Genomic DNA, 22,838 nt, shown 5'->3' on the forward strand with positions numbered 1-22,838 from the left:
TTTTTTAATTTAGAGTATATATTATTAAAATAATAATATCCCGATATTATTATATTTATTATTTCGATTTTATTTAATCATTTAGTTCTATAATATATTTTTATTTCCTATATTAATAAAGTGGTTTAGTAGGTCTTTATCATGGGGCCGGCTGGCAAGAATAAGGCTCTAGTAACTTTACTCTAATATAGTAAAGTTATAGTAATTCAGATAATAGGTTTAGATTTTAGAATTAAGATATAGTTTAAAAAGTTATAATATAAAATCTTTTAAGTTGAAGATATATAGAATTTTCCTAAACAAACTAATCTAATTGAGCTCTAGCTTATTTACGCTTTAGTGTAAGTATTCATTTTGGATTTCTCCAAAAGGTTTAATATGTTATATAATCTTATATTATAATATTATTCTTTTTCTAAGAATTGAGCTTTATTAAGGTGAGGGTATTATAATTTAATAATTTATAAGTGGGTAATATTTGATTAAACAGGTTCTGATTTATTAGAATATCTTTAATGAAAATTATGAATTAATTCTTATATATTCTTTAGGTAGCTTATAGATTTTTTGGTTAGTATTTTGTAATTGATTTAGTGGATAATATATTTCAAATAAGATTCTTTATAATCTTTTTTTTTTTAATAAAAGTTTAGAATTTTAATAGTTTTGAATTATTCTAAATTATTGACTTCAATAGATAGTAATAATAGGTTGTATTATTTAAAAATAGGATTATTATATGTAGGGTATAGTAGATTGATATGAAAAATAGGGTGGATTTTTATTAAAATAAGAAATTCTAATTTATAGGTATAAGAATCTATTGAGTATAGAATTTTAAAGGGTTCAAGGTTCTTTTAATTAAGCTTTTTTTATAAGCATAAAGTTTTGATATTTTTAGTATTTAATTAAATTAAGTTATTGAGTAGATATTTATAGATAAGGGAATGATAGGTATTAATATTCTTTGAGTATTAGGCTTGATTGATAGTTAGTTTGATTTGTAGGTATAAGGAGATGGTTTTTATTTTAGTAATGAATTCTTTAACATTTTGTATAACAAAATGATTATTTTGAAATGGTATAGGCTTAAAGTTTAAATAAAATGAAATCTATAATTGGAGAAGAATGGAGTTATTTAAATGTTTTTGGATTAGGTATTATTGATAAAGAATTTGATGAATAGAAATTACTTTATTTAGTTATTTTATAGGTAGGCTATATATGATTGAAGGTATTATTTTAGTATTGTATTAGCTTTTTCGGTTTATTTGTTAGTTTTAGGGTAGTAAGTAGTTAATAGTTTGATGACGATGTTTAAGTGTTTATAAATATACTTTTAGAATTCGAATATAAATTAAATATTATAATTTAATATAATTGTTAGAAGTAAATTATGAAATTTTTAAATATTTTTTTGGAATAGGTGGACAACCTTTTTAGAATTGTAGGTATTATAATAAAATAAGAAATATTTTAATTTAATTAATCGATTGATTATTATTATAATAATATTGAAATTGGTACTTTTAAATAGATGTATAATGAAATCTATTGAGATATTTTATTATACTTTTTAAAGGATTAAAAGCGGGTGGAGAACTCCTTTCTAGCCTTTATGATTTAAAATAGTATAATAATAATTATAATAATTGTGGATTTATTATATAATATAATTGTAATATTTAAATTAATAGTAATCTTGGGATAATAGTTTAAAGGTTTGAGTATGATATGAGTAATTAATAATGGGTGATTTGTAGTATAAATAGAGTAAGTAGGTTTTCAGAGGGTTATAATTAGGAATATATAGTTTCCTTTAATAATATAATAAATTATTGTTTTTAATATATTTAGTAAAAATGATTTTCAGGTATTTCGAGGATTTTTTTTATAGGGATTTTAGAATAGATTCGGATATAGGATTGGTTTGATAATCTTTATGAAATAGATTGAACAAGTTGGTAGAGAAATTTAAAAGGATTTTTAAATCCTTTAATAATATTGTAAAATTGGGTATAAATATAATAAATGAAATTATAGGCTTTATAACTTTACTATTTTCTGATAAAGTTATAATAGTATTGGAATCTGAATAATCGATGGTATTAATAGAATTAGGGTTTCTTTGGCTATAGGTGGTTATAATGAAATGTACTTTTTTGCTAATTTTAGGTTTGATTAGGGTAGTAATAATAAGGAATAGATTAGAGTTTAGGTTTTCTTATTTCAAGATAATATGGCTTTGATATAAAAAATGTTTATTTTTTTTCTTAAAGAGATCTTCTGATTTTTTGATTAATATATTAGATTTAATATTTAATTTTTCAAAATGATAAATGATTTGGAAATTAAATTAGAATAGGAATTTGAATTAATGAGCTTAATAATAGTTTAGTAGTTTTGTTATAATAAAATATTTTAAATTCTTGTAATTAATAATTATTTGGATTAATAATATAATACTTTTTAGTTTGGGGTGTTATTCCTTAAAGTAGTGGATAATGATTAGTAATTCTTTATTATAAATCTCATAATTATATTCAATTATCGAATATTTTTTAGAGAAAAATATAATAGGTTTTAGTATTCTTTTATTATTATATTAAAAAAGGACTTTAGTAGATATATAATTGGAGGTATTGGTTTTCAAAATCACTTTTTTCTTTTAATTAAAGAAAACTAGAATAGAAGCTTTAATAAATACTCTTTTTAATTAATCGAATATGTTTTGATAAATAAAGCTTTATAAAAATGGAACATTCTTTTTAATTAGATTTATTATTAGGTTGATTATTTTTAAAAAGTCTTTAATAAATTGTTGATAAAAATTTATAAATTTAATAAATATTTAAATATTAATTATAATAATAAATAGTCTTTAATTTATAATTGTTTGAATTTTCTCTAAATCTATTTAAATATTATCTTTTCTTATAACAAGATTTAAAAACTTAATTTCGAATTTCAGGAATTTATACTTCTTGAATTTAATAAATAGGCCGGCTTCTTTTAATATCTATAGAACCTTTTAAACATAATAAATATATTCCTTTCAAATTTGATTATATATTAGGATATTATTTAGATAAATAATATAGAATATATTTAAATATCTTTATAAAGAATTATTAATATATTTTTAAAAGATTATAGATACTTCTATTAATTTGAATAATATAATTAGGGATTTAAATAGATTAAATTGAATATAAAATATAATTAGATATTTTTATTCTTTTTTTATTCTTATATTATTGAAAACAAAAATAATATTAATTTTATTGAAATATTTCATTTCTTTTAAATTATTTAAGAATTTTTTTATTAATAATAAAAAATATCGATTTTTAATAAATAAATTATTTAAAATGTAATAATTTATATAGAATTGAAAGTCTTTATTAACTTTTTTGATAAATAGAATAGATAATATAATAAAAGAAAAGCTTAATCAAATAAATTCTTTTTTAAGATTTTTCTTTAATTATTGTTTTAAAGCTTTTAATTTAGTATAGGATATAAAATATAGGGTATTAAATGGTAAAACAATTTTTTTTGGAGTCGAATCTTATAATTGTAGGGTTGATGGGGGAATAGTGTTACGGGAGCTGCCTCTAGGGTCACGTGGAAGTGTCTAGAGATCTCTCGAGATGGTTTAAACTAAACTTCAAGTAGGAATTCAATAAGGTTGTAACTGGTTGCAATTCTCGTAACTATAGTAATGAAACTAATGATTGTTCTTGAGCACGAAGCTCTACATTGTAATGAAATCCCATTCCCTTATATAGATCTTCGTACTCTGATGTTGGTTGGAGTTTCTTGGAGTCCTGGCTCCCAAGGACCTCCTTGGAGCCCTGGCTCCTGGGGACTCCACCACGTGACACTTGTCACATGGCATTCTGTTACCCATCGTAACATAAGTTTTGAGCCAAGTGTATATATAGCTTTATAGTATATTCTCTTTAGTTCTATAGCTTTTAATTCTAAGATTAATCTTTAAATGTTTATTAGGTTCGTTACATTTACTACTATTACTACTATTATAATTTAGATTGTTTTAAATCTAATCTGAAATTTTTAGATTTTTAAGATTTTTCTGTATTGAAATTTAAAGCTTTAAAATATCGGTTTTTAAATTTATATAAAAATTATATATAAATTTAAAACTTTTACAAAATCTTTAATAACTTTTTAATAAAAATTATTAAAAATAAATTAAAAAGTTTTATTATAAATTTATAATATATTTACCTTAAGAGATTAAAAAAAATATAGGGATTATTTATACTATTTTAAACTCATTAACGTGGTTTATCATCGAGTGGCTCACTTTCAAACTTATATTATTCAACAATAATTAAATCAATTGATTGAAACTATTAAGAATCTAATAATTTAGGATCTATTATATTATTTTGATAGGTTCTTATATTATATCCTATCTTTTCGTATTTACTATAATATCGATTAGAAAATACTTCTCTATTAGAATTCCTTTCTTTTTGATGCTTATTGTATTAAATCTGAATATCAACCTTTTACTAAGATAATATATCAAGAGCCTTTTATTCAATAAGTACTTCTTCTTAATGTAATTAAGTTTTTTTTACATATCAATACTTACTTAATGCCTCATTTACTATTCGAAATGTATAATTCTTTATACTTAAAAGTATATTCTTATAAACTAATCTTTCTATACCCTTAACTAAAACTAACATAATTTTGAATATAAATATAAAAGAACTTAATTAATAATAAGTTATTTGAGATTTAATTAATATTAATTAAGAAAGAGCTTCTATTAGATTGTAAGGGATTTGAGAAATCCATTAATTTAGATTGAAAGAGGGGGGAATAGGTATATGAATTTGAATATCTAATTTCGAGAGTATAATTTCAAGATTAAATAAAATTAAACCTGTTTCTTGGAATTCTAATTTTATATTCTGAAAAATAATTGATTCTTTATATATAGTTTTAAAAGCTATAAAGAATTCAACCTTTGAAATATAATTGATATATACCTTAATAAATCTATTAATTTGATTATTATATGAACATTTTAGATTGTTAAAATAGTTAATATTAAATAATTAAATTAAATAATTTAAATACAATAATAAACATAAATATATAATATCATTCTCTTTATAGTATATTTGAAAAGCTATTGATTTATAGCTTTTATGTCCATTCAATACCAACATTCAATATTTGCCCTTTTTTCGATTTTTAATATACTTATCGAAGTGTTTTAATCATTTTAAACCCGTCTTATTATTCATCCATTTATTAGATATAGATTTAATAGCTTATTTCACAAAAAGATTCGTTTCGGTGTATTAATTAAAGAGATAAATTTATTCTTAAATTATTAAAAATAAAGGAATAATTTCACCCTCTTTATTTCTATATATTATTACTATAGCCCATTCTCGATTATTTAATTGTACTATCTTACTTTTATTATTTTATTTAGTATTAATTATTATTATTATTACATATATAATCCCTATCATAAAATCTATTTTATTAAAATTGTAGAAATCTTTATTCAAAATATTATATTTCACTCATATATTTATAACTAATCGAAATCATTTTTTAAAAAGTTTAGAATCCTTATAAAAAACTCTTTGAAAATTATAAATATGATTAAAACATATCTTTAATTCAATTCAACGTTTTATAAATTAATGTGCCTAAAGCTTTTTAATATATTTTGTACCCTTCAATTCAAAAATATTATTTACTATATCTTTTATATTCTTTAATTTAAATAAAAATCTTTTTAAATCTATATCAAGTATATATTGAATAATTACTTTTTCTTTTAATTTATAATCTTATAACAATTCATTTAAGTTTTTATATAAAAAAGTAAACCTTTTATTTTATATCAAAAAGTTATATAAAGAATATTATAAAGTATAACAACCTTTCGAATACTTAATTTTTTATCTTTATGAATAGTTTCAATAATAAGGAATATATAAGCTTTTTAATTATTCGAATTCATTATAGGTTATTAATAAAACATATGTTAAAAAAGATAGGTATAAATTAAAATGAAAGTGAGCTATTTGATGATATAGGCCACTCAATGATAAGCCACGTTATATATTATATCTTTATATCTATTAATTTTTTGAATTTTTTTTTTTAAATTTCTATATATATTTAAGTTCAAAACTTTCGAGAAGATATATAATTCTCTTTTAATAATTATTGTTAAAAAGTTATTAAAGATTTTGTAAAAGTTCTAAATTTATATATAATTTTTATATAAATTAAAAAATCGATATTTTAAAGCTTTAGATTTTAATACAGAAAAATCTTAAAAATCTAAAAATTTCAGATTAGATTTAAAACGATCTGAATTATATATATATAAATTTTCAATAAATTCTATTTATAAATAAGAAAGTTAAAAATTCCATTTTTTGAGATTTTTAATGGTAAAGAGTGGCCTAAAACAGGAGTGGCCCGAAAGTAGGATACTCGACTTAAGGCTATGTAAAATAGTAATAAAGCTTACTAAATGTAGTAGTCGAAACACTTCGAACTCGCTTTATAATATATTAAACTCAACGATAATTAACTTATTATACTTTATATAATTACAAATCGCTCAACACTATGTACACGGGCTGGAATTTGTCTCACTGCCTTCATTTTCCCTATTAATCAAAACAAAATGCCCTATCCTGATATGGTATGGTCTACTCGAATGTGTATTGCTTACTCAGCAGAGCCCCTGACACAACCTCGGGCCATTTTGAGACTTGCACTGGGCCATAACTTTGGAAGATTGACTTCCATCCTATTCCTGGCCACGCTGGCATACAACCCTACAATGGTTCCCAATGCATCTGTCCATTTTTTAATTTGTCACGAAGGCTAACATAGCGTCTACCCCGTACTCGACTACCTGCTGTAACCTTGCTCAAAATGCCGCCGAGGCGACCTCACACAAAAAGTCGTTATGGTTGCATACAGTGCAAAGCCTCTCACCTCAAGGTAAATCCGTGGTTTAAGGATCTTTTCTGGGAAATCTTGACAATATTATAGTGCGATCAAGGACATCCTAAATGTGGGTTATGTCAGAAGAAAGAAAAAAATTGTACTTATGGGGTGCGGCGGAAGGATATCAGTCAGACATCTAGGCCCTCCCTCCATCCACCCACCACCTCGACCGTCTCCGAGCAAGAACGCGAGCTCTCTGTCATCTCTACAACCTACACCCCAGTTTCTGACCGGGAATTTTCCTATCCAAGTCATATTTCAACTCCTCCGCGGCTCTCAAGTGCGGAGACTGGTGCTTCAATCCTGTGGGAAGATCTAGAACTCATGCGTCACTTTGTTACCGAGACATACCTGACCTTTTCCTGTATCGATTCAATCCAGGATCTATGGCGGACCACGATACCAAAAATGGCTTCTGATCACCCGTTCATGATGCACGGTCTTCTGAATATCTCTGCCCTTCATCTCGCGTTTCTCAATCCCGCCAAAAGAGACATATATCTTGCCCCGGCAATCCGACATCACGACATCTTTCTCTCGCTTTATCGATCAGAATTGCATAGCATTACACCAGATAACTGCTCTGCGATGTTCATCTGTTCTACATTGATCTCTCTATGTACCCTCGCGTTTCCTATTTGCAGCAACAAATACTCTCTATCAATGCCCTCTGGCTACTCCAACCATCAACAGCAGCAGCAATTTGATAGTCCTATTCAACTGTCTTCTAGCCTCTTCATTCTTCTCCAAGGTGCCTCCACACTAGTCCGTATCTACTGGCAGTGGCTAGAAGATAGTACCATCTCTGCCTTCGTCACAAATCGCTTCCAGTTTTGCGAAGTCGAGTCGAACGCCAAAATTCGCCTCCATTCTTCGGACTCGGCCTTTAGGCTCCTTATGACACGTATTGAGTCAACGCCATCGCCGTCAAATCTATCGTCATCAACATCACTTGCGCAACCATCATGTTCATCTCGGCACACATCTCCTTCCTCACTCACCTCTGAAGAATCGAGTGCCTACAAAAACGCCATCAGCACCCTACGAGACGTCTTCATACTTCTAAACTCAAGTGAAGCCGACAATGGGGTTGTTTTAATATGGCCATTTTTACTTGATGCAGACCGGGGCTTTGCAACGCTGCTGAAGGAGATGCGACCACTTGCATTAGTAATCTTGGCACATTATGGAGTGGCACTTCATGCCTCTCGGGATGACTGGTTTATTGGAGAATGTGGACGAAACCTCATCTTGGACGTACAGAAGGCTCTGTCACTAGCAGGGTACGAAGCTGAGTTGCAGGAGTTGATGGCATGGCCGTTGGAGACGGTGGGCACTGGGGAGGGACCGGACAGGAGTGACGTAAATAGATAGATTTCGAAAAGGATCCGAATTCTATTGTGTAAAAGGTTCAGATGATTAAGGGCTTACTGACACCAAATTCTTGCTGCCGGCGCCTGGTAATTTCCCTGTGCAGGACGTTTGCCAAGATCAGCATGCCAAAGGTAAATGGTTAATATGCTAGCAATTCTACTATTTTCGCAACTTGCCACGGACATAAGGTAGAAGCTTGGGAGACAACAAAATTGTGGAAGATCATATTTCTCCGAAAGCTTTGAGCCTGACAAGTTTGATGAAATCGAGCTGGAAGTTTCATACAAGAACTTTCAAGATTGTATATGATTGAGAGTGGTAGGCGTGCGCAAAGTTAATTCGAGTTTAGGAGTTTAGAGTAATCGAAGACTTCAATTGGTTCTAGATGTTGGAACATGAAGTCAAGCGCTACACGAGCCTCGATATCCATAGAAATTTTGTGATCAAAGATTGCAATCATAGGTCGTAGACGTTTTGAGCATTGATTGAGTGTGCCAGGGATGGAACAAAAATGTTTAATTTTGGCATATACACTACGTATGAAAAAATCTTAATTGCTCATTAGCAAATGAATGCAGATAGTTGAAAATACCTAGGTTCGTGTATACATCGGATTGGTTCCACTCCATGCAGCACTAATGAATGCATAGACAACTGGAGCTGCTTGTCACACAATAAGCGAGACTGTTGATTCAGCTGCGTTGTCATTGGTCTCAACAATTGCCAATCCGGCATTACAAAAACGGCATTCCTTCTTCACTGCCTCACCATCTTTATCTCAAGTTTCATATAATCTATGGAAGTTTGCAAAGCGCATTCAACTTAAAGAAAAAGCAACAGACTTGAGTATTTCTTACCAAAATCCCAACATGCCCCTCAAGATTATCATCATAGGAGCTGGCATTGGTGGCTTAACTGCGGCAATTGCTTTGAGAGAAGAGGGTCATGAAGTTACTGTACATCTATCTTACCCATTTCTCACCCGTATTAGCCATTCTTCTTTCCCGCATTCGCAAGAAGCTAAGCTTGATCACTGGTTTCCAAGCTCACAAGGAGATCACAGATTTTCGAACAAACCCAATTTGCCTCGGAATATGGGGCTGCGATTCATATTCAACCGAATGCGAATGGAATATTGAGAAGATTGGGTGTATTTCTAGAGGAGAGCGGCGCGAATTCTTTGGATTGGGTGAGCTAAGATGTTCCTTGCTATTGGCTTTATTTGATGATCTTCTTATCATTTTTGACGATCATGCTTATTCTTGCTTGTCACTCACTCATATGAATTGTTGAATCTAGATGACAGAGTACACATCATCAGGTTTGTTGAATCGAACTATGGATCTAGTCGAGGCAGACAAGCAATGGCATCATGTATTTCCCCTTAACTTCAATTCCTTGCAAATCCAAACTAATTTTTCATTAGCCCTGGTTTCTAGCCCATCGCGTACAACTTCACTCCCATCTTAAATCCAAAGCCCTCACATTATCCCCCCCACACCTTCCCATTACCCTCCTCACCTCCCACAAAGTAACCACTCTCGATCCCACCACATCCACCGTATATTTCTCAAATGGTGAATCCTTCACTGGCGATTTGATCATCGGCGCAGACGGTGTCCACAGTCTCACTCGTTCTTTTGTGCAACCTCCAGAATGCAAAGTCTCCCCCTTCGCCTGTGGGAAAAGTGCCTATCGTTTTCTTCTCTCCCGTTCCTCCGTTCTATCTAATCCCAAAACCGCAAAATTCATGCAGAAAGATGGGGAATTGATCATGTGGTTTGGAACGGATCGGCGCGTGATAGCTTATCCAACTTCTTCAAATTCTTTACTTAATTTCGTGTGTTTACATCCTGATGCATTATCTGAGAATACCGATAATGGAGAAGGATGGGGAAAGGAAGGTGATAGAGAGAATCTGTTGAAGATTTATGATGGTTGGGATAAAGATATGTTGGAACTGTTGAAAATGGCTCCTTTGTCTGATTCTTCAGATACAAGTACAACTGGAACGCTTAAAGTTTGGCGTCTTCTTGATATGTATCCCCTTCCTACTTTTACAAAGGAAAATCTTGTATTGCTAGGCGATGCAGCACACCCGTATTTGCCTCATCAAGGTCAAGGGGCCGGTAGCGCTATCGAAGATGCTGCTGCTTTAGCTGTTGTTCTTCCGGGCAATGTGAGGAAAGATGATATTCAAGAACGATTGAAATTATACGAGGAAATCAGAATGGGAAGAGCTCATCGAATTCAGGAATTTTCGAGGATCTTGGGGAGGGATCCGGTGGAAGGAGATGAAGTTATCATTGATAGTGCGTCATCTTCCTTATTATTTCTTCACATTGTCATTGTTTTTGGATATACCTTCTCCACAGCATACTAATATCTCTTTCCAGTCCGCCAATTCGTAAACCACAACTTGCAGCATGACGAATGGGATAATTCGACCCACGAACTCAGAAAATGGATGTGGAAACGCAATCCAGAGCTATCTACTTACTATTTGAGACCCGCTAGTTTCGGTACGTCTTCCCTAATCCGGTTATCACTCTGACCTCCAACCTATTCTAATCACACCCATTTTCTAGGACCCCTTCCCTCTTCCGATCTTCCTCATCAATATACAACCAACTCCATTTCAAATTCCCACCTTAACCCAACCCTCACGAAGACCACCGCAACACTAACCTTCACCACCTCACGCACCCTCCTCCAAAACTTCTTCCCCATCGATTCCAACAACTTTCGTATTATCAATCCTGGATGTATCTCCACCGCTTCTTGGCGCTGGACTCGCTGGGTATTCAATACATCCGAAACATCCGAGAATGAGATTGAGAATGAGAATTCAGATACCTCTCCAGAAACATACGAACAATTTTGGTTTTGCATCGAAGATGTAGAGTACACTACCGACGATGGAAAAACTCTCAAAGGAAATTTTGTACCGATAGTTTTTGAAACTACTTCTATCTACAGATCTACGACGCAAGTTATTAAGAGTGATGGTGATGCTGAGAGAGAGGAAGATCTGGAGATAGGTACACATGAACTCCGGATTTTTAGTCGAGAGACGGGCCAGAGGATTGGGAATTTCACGCTTGAGAATTTGGCAGAAGTGGTGGAAGCACAGGAAGATGGAGATCAAAAACAAGCACAGAATAAGGATGAAGAAGAGAAAGGTTTCTTATCATGGAGATACGACGATGATTTTTCTCTTGCATCTCCAAATACAAGTCCATCACCCCAAGGAAAAATACACTACATACCCTCTCTATCTCCTCCCCCCTCTTCATCACACACCATCAAAAAATCAGCATCTACATCCCCAAACTCATCCTTCATCTGCAAACAACACAAAGATCCCCATAACAACAAAACCACGCCCGAAACCCAGTGTTTCTCATCGAGTCCGGAATTTGCACCGCGTCATCTCGAACATGGACAGAAGGGAAGAGATATCATAGAACATATGGTTGAGAGATTGGGAGAAGTATCTTGTTATGGGGTTGTAGGGGCAAGGATGGAGGTTGAGGTTCGGGAGATGGGAGTCCAAGGAGAGTAGTTGTTTATTCATCCGTGAATCATGATGCTTCTACGAGCGGGCTCACGTGGAAACTTCAGTCTTGAGTCAAAGTAAAAGTAAAAGAGCTAGATATTCTAACTTTCAAGGGAGTTTTGCTTGAGAATTTCGAATTTCGAAGTGAACTGGGTATGTTGTGTATATCTGTATACGATTATTGTGTACATGGGATTGTGATTGGGATTGTAATAAGGAGATTTCAGATTTGTAGATTTTGATATACAAATAACAAAACACTGATTGACTGCTTGTTTCTCATCATTGTTCTTGTCTATCACATTTTATTTCTATCACTATCACTGACACTGAATGATTACATTCTTTTCCACATCCCGAATGTATCATCAATCGATTTGTTTTATTGTTTATACTTTATAATTATATTTTTATACCTTAACCATTATAGTCTCTATCCTCATACCCAGATTCCAAGAAGAACGAATATAAAAGAGAAGAAAAGAAACGCAAGTCCGTGCAAAAGAATCAGATCCTCCAGCTTCAAACCCAAATCTCCTCCTCCTCATCATCATCTCCTCTCATGTCCCTCGTTTTTTCGCGCCCCCTCTCGGATTCGGAGTCGGCGTACTTCTTCCCGAAGCACCACCTCTCGGACCACCCCTAGCACCTCTCGTACTCGGCGTACCCGGCGCCGCTTTCGTGGGGGTCGGAGTCGGGGTCGTCGGGGTCGTTCTTCCTTCTCCCGTCGCAACCGATTCCGTACCCGCAAACGCCGTGATCACATTCTTCGCCGGTTTCTTCTGCGTTACTTTACTAACCAAGCCTCCAAAATCCATCGTGTGGATCGATTCCTCCAATTCGCCCAGACTAGCTGCTTGAATAAAGAGGACTTTGCCGGTTGTGAAGCCGTCTTGAAGGAGCCTGGTGAGTTGTGTGTCGCGGAAGGGGATTCGTGCTTGGTTTGTTCCCATGGATGTGAGCACTGATCTCAGAGCAGAAAGTTCGGCGTTGATAGCCTGAGTTTCTGACACGCGATCAGTGACATTTTTTAAGGATTCGGAACCAGCGAGATCGATGAATGTGATTCCGGAGCGGGTGGTTGTGATTGCCCCTGATTGTTCGGTCTTGGATGCTTTTACCTGGAAGGATAAAAACATGTGGGATCGGGATGAAGTGTCATTCTTGGAAGTTTGACCCGAGGTACGATTCTTGTTTACTTCCTGGACCATTTCTTGCACGGATTCAAGGCTGGTGAAAGGAGCAGTGTGTACTTGAAGCAAGTGGTCGCGGATGGGCCACATGCCGCTACAGTCGGTTGATATCTTTAGTTGTTCTCGTCCAGGCTTGAAAAGATCGTAGACCTTTTGTTCATAGACTTCAATGCAGCGGCCCTGGACGCTGTAGTCTGACCCGTAGGATTTGGCTAGCTGAGTGAAGATTTGTTCCATTGCCATGTCGAGCATGGCACTCATGGTGTATGTTTTCCCGGAGCCAGTTTGTCCATATGCAAGGATAGTAATGTCGTAGCCTTGAAGAGCAGCTTCGAGAATTTCGCTCAAGTCACCAAAAACAACAGCGTTGTTGGATTCAGGGGCAAAGACACGATCGAATTTGAAAGTTTTGGCAGTGCCATGTCGATCAAGGACTTCGACTGAATCACCGCCTTTGATAGAGATAGGTTGCTTTCCGAGAGTGCCCTGTGGAGGTCTGATTCGCAACCAAGATCGGAAATTGCCCTTGCTTTCGATTAGCTCCAGCTTGAGCTTCTTTACAAGAACTCCCATCTCTTCTAACTGCTTCTCTGCAGCTTCCTTCTGGGATATCAGACTTTGCTTCATGCAAGCCATTTCGATTGCAAGATCATCTTTCGCCTCTGTGAGCTCTGCCATCTCCATTGCGTGATTTTCAGCCATCTGTCTTGCTTTGAGAGTTAATTCTTTGAGTTGCACCCTTGCAGCATGTAACTCTTCTTCAAGTGCTGAGACTTTCGAGTTCAAGGTGGTGATCTCTTCTTTGTCGGCTGCGCTATCCTTGATTCTGATACTCTGGATATGGGCTGCATCGATGGAAGGACTTGGGGACTTGGACGCTGCTGCTCTGGCTCCCTCTGATTCTCGCAGTTGTCGATTGCTTTCGGCCAATTCTCTGAAAAGTTTTGAGATCATCTCATCTTTGGATATCTTCTCTACAGAACATGTTTCATTGCTTGTCTGCAATGCACCAGCCTTGGCTTTAACAGTTGCAAGTTCGCTTTCCAATCGGGCTATTAGCAAATTTTGCTCGTGTACTTTGGCTTGATATTCTTTGACTTTGGCAAGGCTTTCGTCGACCGCCCTGCTTAAAACTCTGTTATCCTCGGCGTGTTTATCGGTATTTTCACCCAAAGTTCTGAGTATATCGTTTTGACAATCCAACTTGTAACTTAGTTGTTCGATTTCCGGCGCAAGGTCTGCCCGTATTTCAGCACTAGGTGTCGTCGTCTGTCTTGCTAGTCTCGCAAAGACAGACCGATTCTGTTGGGCACGTGACACCGTGGCCCTTCTTACGATGCTTTGCAATTCACTCTCATTATTTCGCTGCCCTGTCCGAGCTGTTGTCAACGAATTTCTCATCTGTTCCCCACTCTGTTTGCCCGCATCTCCATGGAGATTGAGCTTCGCAGCTTCAGGTTGGGCAACGGGAACTTCGAATATGTCTTGTTCTTGCTCATTGGATGTAGTGGGCTTGTCACTTTTGCCTGTTTCGCGAGCGTGAATGGCTGCAAATTGTTCTCTAAGAGTCTTTTTACCCGACATTTTGCAAATCGTTATGAAGTATTGATATTTGAGAGAGATAGCTGAATGATTCGAGGATATAGATGTTTAGCATGGAAGTCACACGCATAATAACTGCGTATGGCTTCTTTGTCTTTGCACTGTTGAGAAATAATCTCAATTTCTGATATCTAGAGTACCTCTTTGATATTGAGCAGCCGACAAAGGCTAACCTAGATTGGACAAAGACAGAAGTAGTCCACGAAAACAAAAAGAACGTTATTCAATCCTCGGCACTACGATGGCTTTGTCCACTTCTGAACACGCCCGAGAAAGGAAAGGGGTCCTCAGAGAACCCAGGGAAATCTTGCAGTCCCATGATGAATGTAATCTCTTAAAATGAACCTCAATTATAGATGGAAAGAAGTTAAAACGATACAAGACGGTTTGGTAGATCGTCAACTTTGGCGAAGCAGATGAGCATTCATTGATTTGATAACCCGTTGATCTATTGATATGGTATTCCGCCTCCGCAGTGCTGCCTTGTCATGATTAGCCGTGAGAGTCAAAAATAGCATCACTTTTCATCAATTGTTGCGTAGAGATATTTGTATAAAGTGCCAGGCGCCGAAGTTCTCATTTTTTTGAGACATGTAGGTATTTGAATCAGGGACGGCAGTGATTTTCGGAATTGTGAGATCTTTGGCATGTATACAATAACTTCAACCTCAGAACTACTGAGCGGCAACGATGAGATCTAAGCTTTCACATGTTGCTTTTTAGCGGAGATCGGAGACAAAGATTGACCTTTCAGATGTAACAATGTTGTATATGAATATTGATGATGTCTTGTCTCGAAATTTCTGCAGGCAATACCAAATATAAGAGGGCGCAAATTGAAGATTTGAGGCTGATTAATCAACAATTCACGTGCACTTCGATGGACCCAATTGCTCTTCACTAGAAGTAGCCATCAGATAAAGGAAAGGACCTAGTATTGAATATGTGAAATATGGTTAACGTTATAGACGCCCTATGAAGTTTGAGCTTCGTTTTTGACTTGTTTGACTTGGGATAGCAACCAACATCACTCTTCGTCCCCTTGCAAACCTTAGGAGGCAGCTTGATTGATTGATTGATTGATTAGGTCTACTCTGTAGATGGTTGATTGGTAATACACGTGATTATTCACGTGATTCTGACCAGACATGGATTTGCCTCTCCTGTCAACCAACCTGCTTAGCTAAGGTGAGTCAATGCTTCGAATTCGATTGATCAAAAGAAAGGATGGAGGGGTAAGAAAGGAAAGAGGAAAAAAGTAATCAATACGGAAGAAGCGTTTCTCTGCCTTATTAAGATGCAATGAAGCCCAACGAAGCCAATTTGGAATCATTTCGCATTCACGATGAATTGTTCATTCTTTAGCGTTGGGTGTTGTCGTTGTTGTCGTTATTTGTTGTTGAGGCTTTGCCATCCAACAAATCTAGTGGGGTAGCTATTGCACACTCTCTAACCCCAAGTAACAAAGTAACACGGAGTAGGACGGAGTAGATTGAAAAAAGCCCTCTCGTAACCCTTGTTCACTCCACTCTCTCTCTTATATGTGCAAATATCCAATATCCAATATCCAATATCCGACATCCAACTCCTCCAACTTCTCCAATTTTCCCACCCTGGATGAGTGGACATGGCTTTTGATAACGTTCCCAGAGTGAGGTCCGTTCGGTGTGAACTCAGGCCTACCGAGGAATCACCAGTTGTGTCTTGTATACATACATGTTGCCATGGTGTTTGGATCTGGAAGGGTCGTCACCGTAACATGCATTAGAGAGGAATAAAGTTTGCTACTCGTGAGAGATATCCTTCGAACCGCCCATCCACCAGGAACACAATCCGTGTACTTCTTATACTCCGTAGACTCTCGGAGATATGAAAATGGTGGCGCCAACTCGGAAACGGATTTTCATCCCACCAAGCAAAGTCAAACGCAAAGTCAAACCTCACTCAATACGTCACTCCAGATAGCCGCTTGCACAATGCACAATGCACAACCCACCACCTACCTACCTACCCTCCCCTCCCCTCCCTCACTCCACCCTTGTTGACTAAGGGAGGTATTTTTCATATGAAGATTCACCCACCAAGACCAACAAATGCATCTAGAACGAACAGTTAAACCAACAATGAACATGAGAAACTAACCAACCTCTTCAATCGTCGATGGCTTGCATGCTCATAACCTTGCTTTACCCTATGACTTCCTTATTACTCGTGTAAGAAAAAGATCGATTTTTCCTATCTACATCTAGGTACCTACGTGCATATCTCGAGTAGCACATCTTTTCACCCCCCAGTCGTTAGCTTCCTTGACCCTCCGCGTCCCTTGACCTTTGCCATATGCGCCGACACTAATTCTTTCCCTTTTCTTGACATCTATCCCAATAATTTATCCTCATTCACTCAAAATCAACAACAGTCTGCAAGAAAAACGACGGTTGGTTGATTGAGATTTCGCTATCTGCGAATCGAGTGAAACCAATATCTGTGATCGGCCTTGTCAACTTGTACCCCACCACAACTTCACAATGGTACAAATCGATTCCCATGAGTATTTGTCCGAGGAAGAGAAACGTTTGAAGGAGGACCGTGAGAGAACAAAGTATTGGAAGAAATGGGGACCTTATGTTGCTGAGAGGCAGTGGGCTACAGGTATATTTCTCGGAAAGTGTGTGTGAGCTTATCGATACTGATATCTATCAATAGTGCGAGAGGATTACAGTGCCGATGGAGATGCGTGGAGTCGTAAGTTTCACTTCCAACCTTTTAGATTGTGTCTTGTGCACTTTTAACACTCGGCAGATTTCCCTCATGAACATGCAAGATCCAGAGCTTTCAGATGGGGAGAAGATGGTATTGCCGGTGTCTCGGATACACATGGTTTGCAGAACGTGGCGTTTGCCTTCTGGAACGAAGAAGAGTGAGCATAGCATTTGCGATTTGTTTATAATGCTGGGAAACTAATCAGAATACAGTGACTTTTTAAAGGAACGTCTCTTCGGATTGTCGAATCCACAAGGAAATCACGGAGAGAGTATCAAAGAAGCACATTTCCATGTTGACAACACTCCAACGGTTAGTCAAGCACCCAGCAGCCGCTTTGTCTACATTCAGGAAGACTGACAAATCTATGTAGCATTCTTACATGAAATACCTGTACAAATACCCCCAAAAGAAGTTTCCGTACGAGGATTTGATCGCAGAGAACGCCAAGAGAGGGAAAGACGAAAATGAATATCAAATTCTGGACACTGGTATTTTCGATGACGACCGATACTGGGACATCTACATTGAGACTGCAAAAGACGAGGAGAATCCAGACGAGCTCCTTTTCCGAGTTACCGCGTGGAATCGGGGTCCCGAGCCAGCACCATTACACATTATTCCCCATCTCTGGTTTAGAAATACTTGGGCTTGGGGTCATGAGGCCGAGGACAAGAAACCAAAAATCAGTAAGATTGGAGAGAATGCTGCCCACGCTCGTCATCACAAGCTAGGCGAACGATACATGATCTTGTCGCCTTCTCCTGGTGTTGGACCCAGTGGTGTCGACGTTCAACCTGAATTGATTTTCACGGAGAACGATACAAACAACGCCCTTTTGTACGAGGGAAAGAACGCCCAACCATATGTCAAGGACGCATTCCATCGTTATATCGTAGACCGAGAAAAGAAGGCAATCAATCCTAAGGAACATGGAACTAAGTCTGCAGCTTGGTATAGTTTCAACGAGGGTGGCGGAGTGGCACCAGGAGAGTGTGCTGTGGTCAGATTCAGAATGTCCCAAAAGTACACAGACTACTTGGACGAAGAAGAATTCGATAACACTATGGACAAGAGAAAGGATGAAGCTGACGAGTTTTACTACCGCATCAGTCCTTTACCAATGGCTGATGATCTTCGAAACATTCAAAGACAGGCTTTCGCTGGTATGATGTGGTGCAAACAACATTATCACTTCATCTGGGACCAGTGGGCGAACGGCGACCCAGCCCAGCCTCCACCTCCACCCGAGCGTAAAGCTGTTCGGAACTTAAACTGGAAACATATGTATCTGGATGATATTTTATCTATGCCAGATTCCTGGGAGTATCCTTTCTTCGCAGCATGGGACTCGGCTTTTCATTGTATTCCACTTGCCATGATTGATCCAGATTTCGCTAAGAAGCAATTGGATCTCTTCACCAGAGAATGGTACATGCATCCCAATGGACAACTTCCCGCCTACGAATGGAACTTTGGAGATGTCAACCCACCCGTACATGCTTGGGCCACATTCCGAACATTCAAAATCGAGAGAAAGTTGTATGGACGTCAAGATCTCGATTTTCTTGAACGAGTGTTCCAGAAATTACTTCTCAATTTTACATGGTGGGTTAATCGCAAGGATTTCGACGGAAAGAATGTATTTGAAGGTGGTTTCCTTGGCCTGGATAACATTGGTCTCTTTAATCGTTCTGAGCCGCTTCCAACTGGAGGTACTTTGGAGCAAGCAGACAGTACTGGATGGATGGCTTTTTACTGCCTGTGCATGTTAAACATTGCATTGGAGTTAGCTAAGCATCGCAGAATCTACGAAGATATTGCTTCGAAGTTCTTCGAGCATTTCATGCTCATTAGTGATGCCATGACGTACAAGTCTGGTTCAGGAGAGAAATCTCTGTGGAACGACGAAGATGGTTTCTACTATGATGCTATCTCTTATGGTGGACCATGGACTCAACAATTACCTGTCAGGTCTCTGGTAGGATTGATTCCATTATACGCCACTCTCACTCTGGAGCCAGAGCTCATTAACAAATTACCAAACTTTAAAAAGAGAGTTGATTGGTTCGTCGAGAACCGACACGATGTTGCTGAACGTAATATGGCTAGTATCCAGAAGAGAGGAAAAGGTAACCGAATCTTGTTATCACTCGTGAGCAAAGATCGTCTCGAGAAGATCTTGAAACGCATGTTGGATGAGGATGAATTCTTCAGTGAACATGGAATTCGATCGCTGTCAAAATACCACGAAAAGAACCCAGTATCAATGGACGTAAATGGCCAAAAGTTCGGTGTTCAATACGTACCAGGAGATTCAGACAGTGGTATGTTCGGTGGTAACAGTAACTGGAGAGGTCCGATTTGGCTGTGTGTCAACTTCCTGCTCGTCGAATCTCTACAACGTTTCTATATGTTCTATGGACCTTCATTGCAAGTCGAATGTCCTACTGGATCAGGAGATATGATGCATCTTGGTCATGTTTCCGAAGAGATCCAGCATCGTCTTCAACATCTCATGGCTCGTGGTGATGACGGACGTCGTGCTATTAACGATGGTAATGATATCCTAGACTTTGATCCCAACTGGAAGGATAACTTATGGTTCTATGAATTCTTTGATGGTGACAGTGGCCGTGGTTTGGGTGCTACGCATCAATGTGGTTGGACTGGTTTAATTGCCAGGATGATTCACGATACTGGGTAAGTACTTCCTGACACTTAAATTGTGCTTTCGAATAAGATACTAATATGAACCCTAGAATCTCCTGTCGTCTCCCCCAAACCCCTCGTACCCCATCTTCAGGCATGAATCACTACTTTGACGATATCTTTACCCGCCACGTTGCCGGCGGCGCAAACAAATCACAAAAATCTTCTAAGCCATATCATCTCCGTCGGACTTCAACTGCTCGTTCCATTGGTGCACGTTCAGATTTCGGAGATCACGAACATGATGATGATGAAGAACAACACGAGAGAGAAGGAAGTGTAGCCCCTATGGATGAACAACGATTGAGAGAGAGGGAGGAGGCTGATAGACATGTGGCCAATTATGTTAGCGAACAGTTACATAGAGTGAGGAGTCATGAAAGTGCGTGGGCTGATAACGTGGGAGATGAGTTTGAGGCACAGTTGGATGAGAACTAGACAAGGGGGAAGGGAGAAGATATATAGACGATGGAGTGACTAAAGTCTAGAGTCCAGAGTCCAGAGAAAGTAGAGAGAGTGGAGAGAGTAGAGAAAGTAGAAAACCGGCGTGCACGCGTAAGAGACAATCAAAATTCAAAGTAAAAAAAAAACATAGATAAAGAGCTAAAGCTAGCGCGGAGCTTATAGGGTTCAAAAAATTCTGGTAGATAGGTTTTAGATAGGTGCATGCGTGTAATTAAGCGAGCTATGAATTAGAGCAAAGGCGTTAATCATGGATTTGTTTCATTTTTGGGCGTGCAGTACTTTAAAGAATACCTACAAGTTTGCGAGAAATTACTTACACCTGGTGAGCATACCAAGTTTAATAGTTTCACATGTCGTCATATTGTCTGTTTCAGCTAGTAGAAAAATATCTTCATAACGAATCATGTGAGAAAACACTCCATTCCATTTTCTATTCTTACTCATGTACAGGGAGGTAAAAGGTAGATATAGGTGAATGTCGATTCTCTCCCCCTACACTCCTTTCCCACGCAATCCCACCATTCTAATCTGCTGCACTCTCTCCCTCTCCGTTCCTGCAAGCCGTTGACCAAATAGCCCCAAGGAAAACATCTCATTTATTCCGGAACCCGATGATTCCGGGAAACTTTTTGAAAAATCGTGAGAAATGTTGTGTGTGGTGTGTGATAGCGATGAGTTTACAAGGCATCGGTGAGTAACTTGTTCATCTTGGCGAGACGGTTGGAGACGCTGAGATCGATGGTTCGGTCGCCGATTTCGACGATGAGACCACCGAGGACGTCGGGGTTAACCTGGGGAATGTGTTAGTGATAGGTTTTTTGGTGGTTTTGGTGCTGGTGGTAGTGGTAGGAGAGGAAAGAGTGTGTGAGGGGAAGTAGGCACGAGAATGGATTAGTGTAACGAACCTTGTTGGTAACCTTGAGCTTCTTGCCTTGACCGACATATTGGGACTTAGCGACGGCGGATTCGAGACGGCTGAGGGTTTTGGAGTCTAATTGCTGTTTGGCGGATATTATGTTAGCTTTGTTTCTTCCTCAGATGTACCATATCCATCCCCAGAACTTCACTACATGATTTACCCCTCCCCAGCATGCCCACTCCCACTTCCTAGCTCTATCCCCCAATCCCAAGAAATAAAGAAAAGTAAACCCCACCGAAGCACTAGTAACAGTCAATTCAATTTCACCTCTAGCAGCCCCCATCAACTGTCCAAACTTCTCACAAACACCCTTCAAAAGCGCCAATCTATTGTTCTCGGCCAAAGTTTCCAAGAAGTTCTTAACAGTATCACCCTTATCTTGACCACCAGTGTGTTTTTGAAGCTCCTGGATAATTTGAGACTTGTCGGCTACGGAAAGAGTGGGTGCTTGCATGATCGTTGCGAGCTTGGCATCTCTTTGGAAGACGTTGTGGAGGGATTGGAGAGAGCGGGCCACGCTGTCGAGAGTCGAGGTCTTGCTGGCGGCGGTGTACTGTGAGATTTCGGTGGTTAGCTAGGTTCCTGGTGTGGGTGATAGTGCCAATGTCAATGTTGCTCTTCGTGATCTACAATCCCCTCCTTCCCACCTCCCTCTCTATCCTCCTCTCCGCTTTCCCCTAATCCTCCCTAGAAACTTCCTCCTCCATCCCCGCACTTTCCCTCCCAAGCCCCAAACAAAGAAATCACACATACCAAAGCACTAGCATAAGTACCATCGACACCATACAAAGCGACTGGGGGCTTGCTATCCACCGCAGCAGGAGCCGCATAATTTCGGACAGCCTGGGTCAAGACCCTTGGGGCGCCAGCTGCCTTTTGGGCGCGGAGAAGAGTTCGACTCGAAAGCATATTTGCGGATTTTATCGTCTCAATTGGTCAGTTTGTGGAGGGGAGATGGTAGGTAGTAACAGAGCTTAATGACAGGATTGTGCAGAGGTGCCCGGAAGTTTGGATTTTCGAGCCGATCGTAAGTCACGTGGTAGATGCTTTGTTGAAGCGATTTTGCCCGAAGCTTGGGGTGGTGGGATGAGTGAGCTTAAGATAGATATTTTAATTGTTGACCTAGTATTTGTGAAAATACCACTCTCCAAAGATGCTTGAATCTTCGTTTGTTGATTTATATTTAAAGGTTAGTGAGAAGAAAGTGCAGAAGCCCTCAGTT

The 22,838-nt window shown here is 37.5% G+C and overlaps 5 protein-coding genes across 5 annotated transcripts; 3 read left to right on the top strand and 2 right to left on the bottom strand.

The window, feature by feature from the left end:
• Nucleotides 1–6,755: 6,755 nt before the first annotated feature.
• Nucleotides 6,756–8,406, top strand: EAF01_004319 (uncharacterized protein; the record flags this gene model as incomplete). The annotated part of the gene is made up of 2 exons (XM_038912573.1): nucleotides 6,756–7,026; nucleotides 7,078–8,406. Exons 1-2 carry the CDS (start codon nucleotides 6,958–6,960, stop codon nucleotides 8,404–8,406), a joined length of 1,398 nt encoding a protein of 465 aa, XP_038772257.1. The 5' UTR covers nucleotides 6,756–6,957.
• Nucleotides 8,407–9,275: 869 nt separating this feature from the next.
• Nucleotides 9,276–12,239, top strand: EAF01_004320 (uncharacterized protein; the record flags this gene model as incomplete). Its single annotated transcript, XM_038912574.1, has 6 exons — nucleotides 9,276–9,362; nucleotides 9,470–9,595; nucleotides 9,706–9,780; nucleotides 9,833–10,718; nucleotides 10,803–10,928; nucleotides 10,995–12,239. The coding sequence occupies 6 exons, from the start codon at nucleotides 9,276–9,278 to the stop codon at nucleotides 11,969–11,971; spliced, it is 2,277 nt and encodes a 758-aa protein (XP_038772258.1). The 3' UTR covers nucleotides 11,972–12,239.
• A 286-nt stretch (nucleotides 12,240–12,525) lies between these two features.
• Nucleotides 12,526–14,742, bottom strand: EAF01_004321 (uncharacterized protein; the record flags this gene model as incomplete). The annotated part of the gene is made up of 1 exon (XM_038912575.1): nucleotides 12,526–14,742. One exon carries the CDS (start codon nucleotides 14,740–14,742, stop codon nucleotides 12,526–12,528), a length of 2,217 nt encoding a protein of 738 aa, XP_038772259.1.
• A 2,543-nt stretch (nucleotides 14,743–17,285) lies between these two features.
• On the top strand, nucleotides 17,286–20,670 carry EAF01_004322 (uncharacterized protein; the record flags this gene model as incomplete). The annotated part of the gene is made up of 6 exons (XM_038912576.1): nucleotides 17,286–17,409; nucleotides 17,464–17,502; nucleotides 17,560–17,677; nucleotides 17,733–17,832; nucleotides 17,894–20,223; nucleotides 20,283–20,670. 6 exons carry the CDS (start codon nucleotides 17,286–17,288, stop codon nucleotides 20,668–20,670), a joined length of 3,099 nt encoding a protein of 1,032 aa, XP_038772260.1.
• Nucleotides 20,671–21,374: 704 nt separating this feature from the next.
• EAF01_004323 (uncharacterized protein) lies at nucleotides 21,375–22,525 on the bottom strand (the record flags this gene model as incomplete). Its single annotated transcript, XM_038912577.1, has 4 exons — nucleotides 21,375–21,488; nucleotides 21,603–21,695; nucleotides 21,852–22,169; nucleotides 22,370–22,525. 4 exons carry the CDS (start codon nucleotides 22,523–22,525, stop codon nucleotides 21,375–21,377), a joined length of 681 nt encoding a protein of 226 aa, XP_038772261.1.
• Between the last annotated feature and the right edge of the window lie 313 nt (nucleotides 22,526–22,838).

The sequence above is a fragment of the Botrytis porri genome (genome assembly GCF_014898465.1).
Source record: "Botrytis porri strain MUCL 3234 chromosome Unknown BPOR_005, whole genome shotgun sequence".
Classification (NCBI taxonomy): domain Eukaryota; kingdom Fungi; phylum Ascomycota; class Leotiomycetes; order Helotiales; family Sclerotiniaceae; genus Botrytis; species Botrytis porri.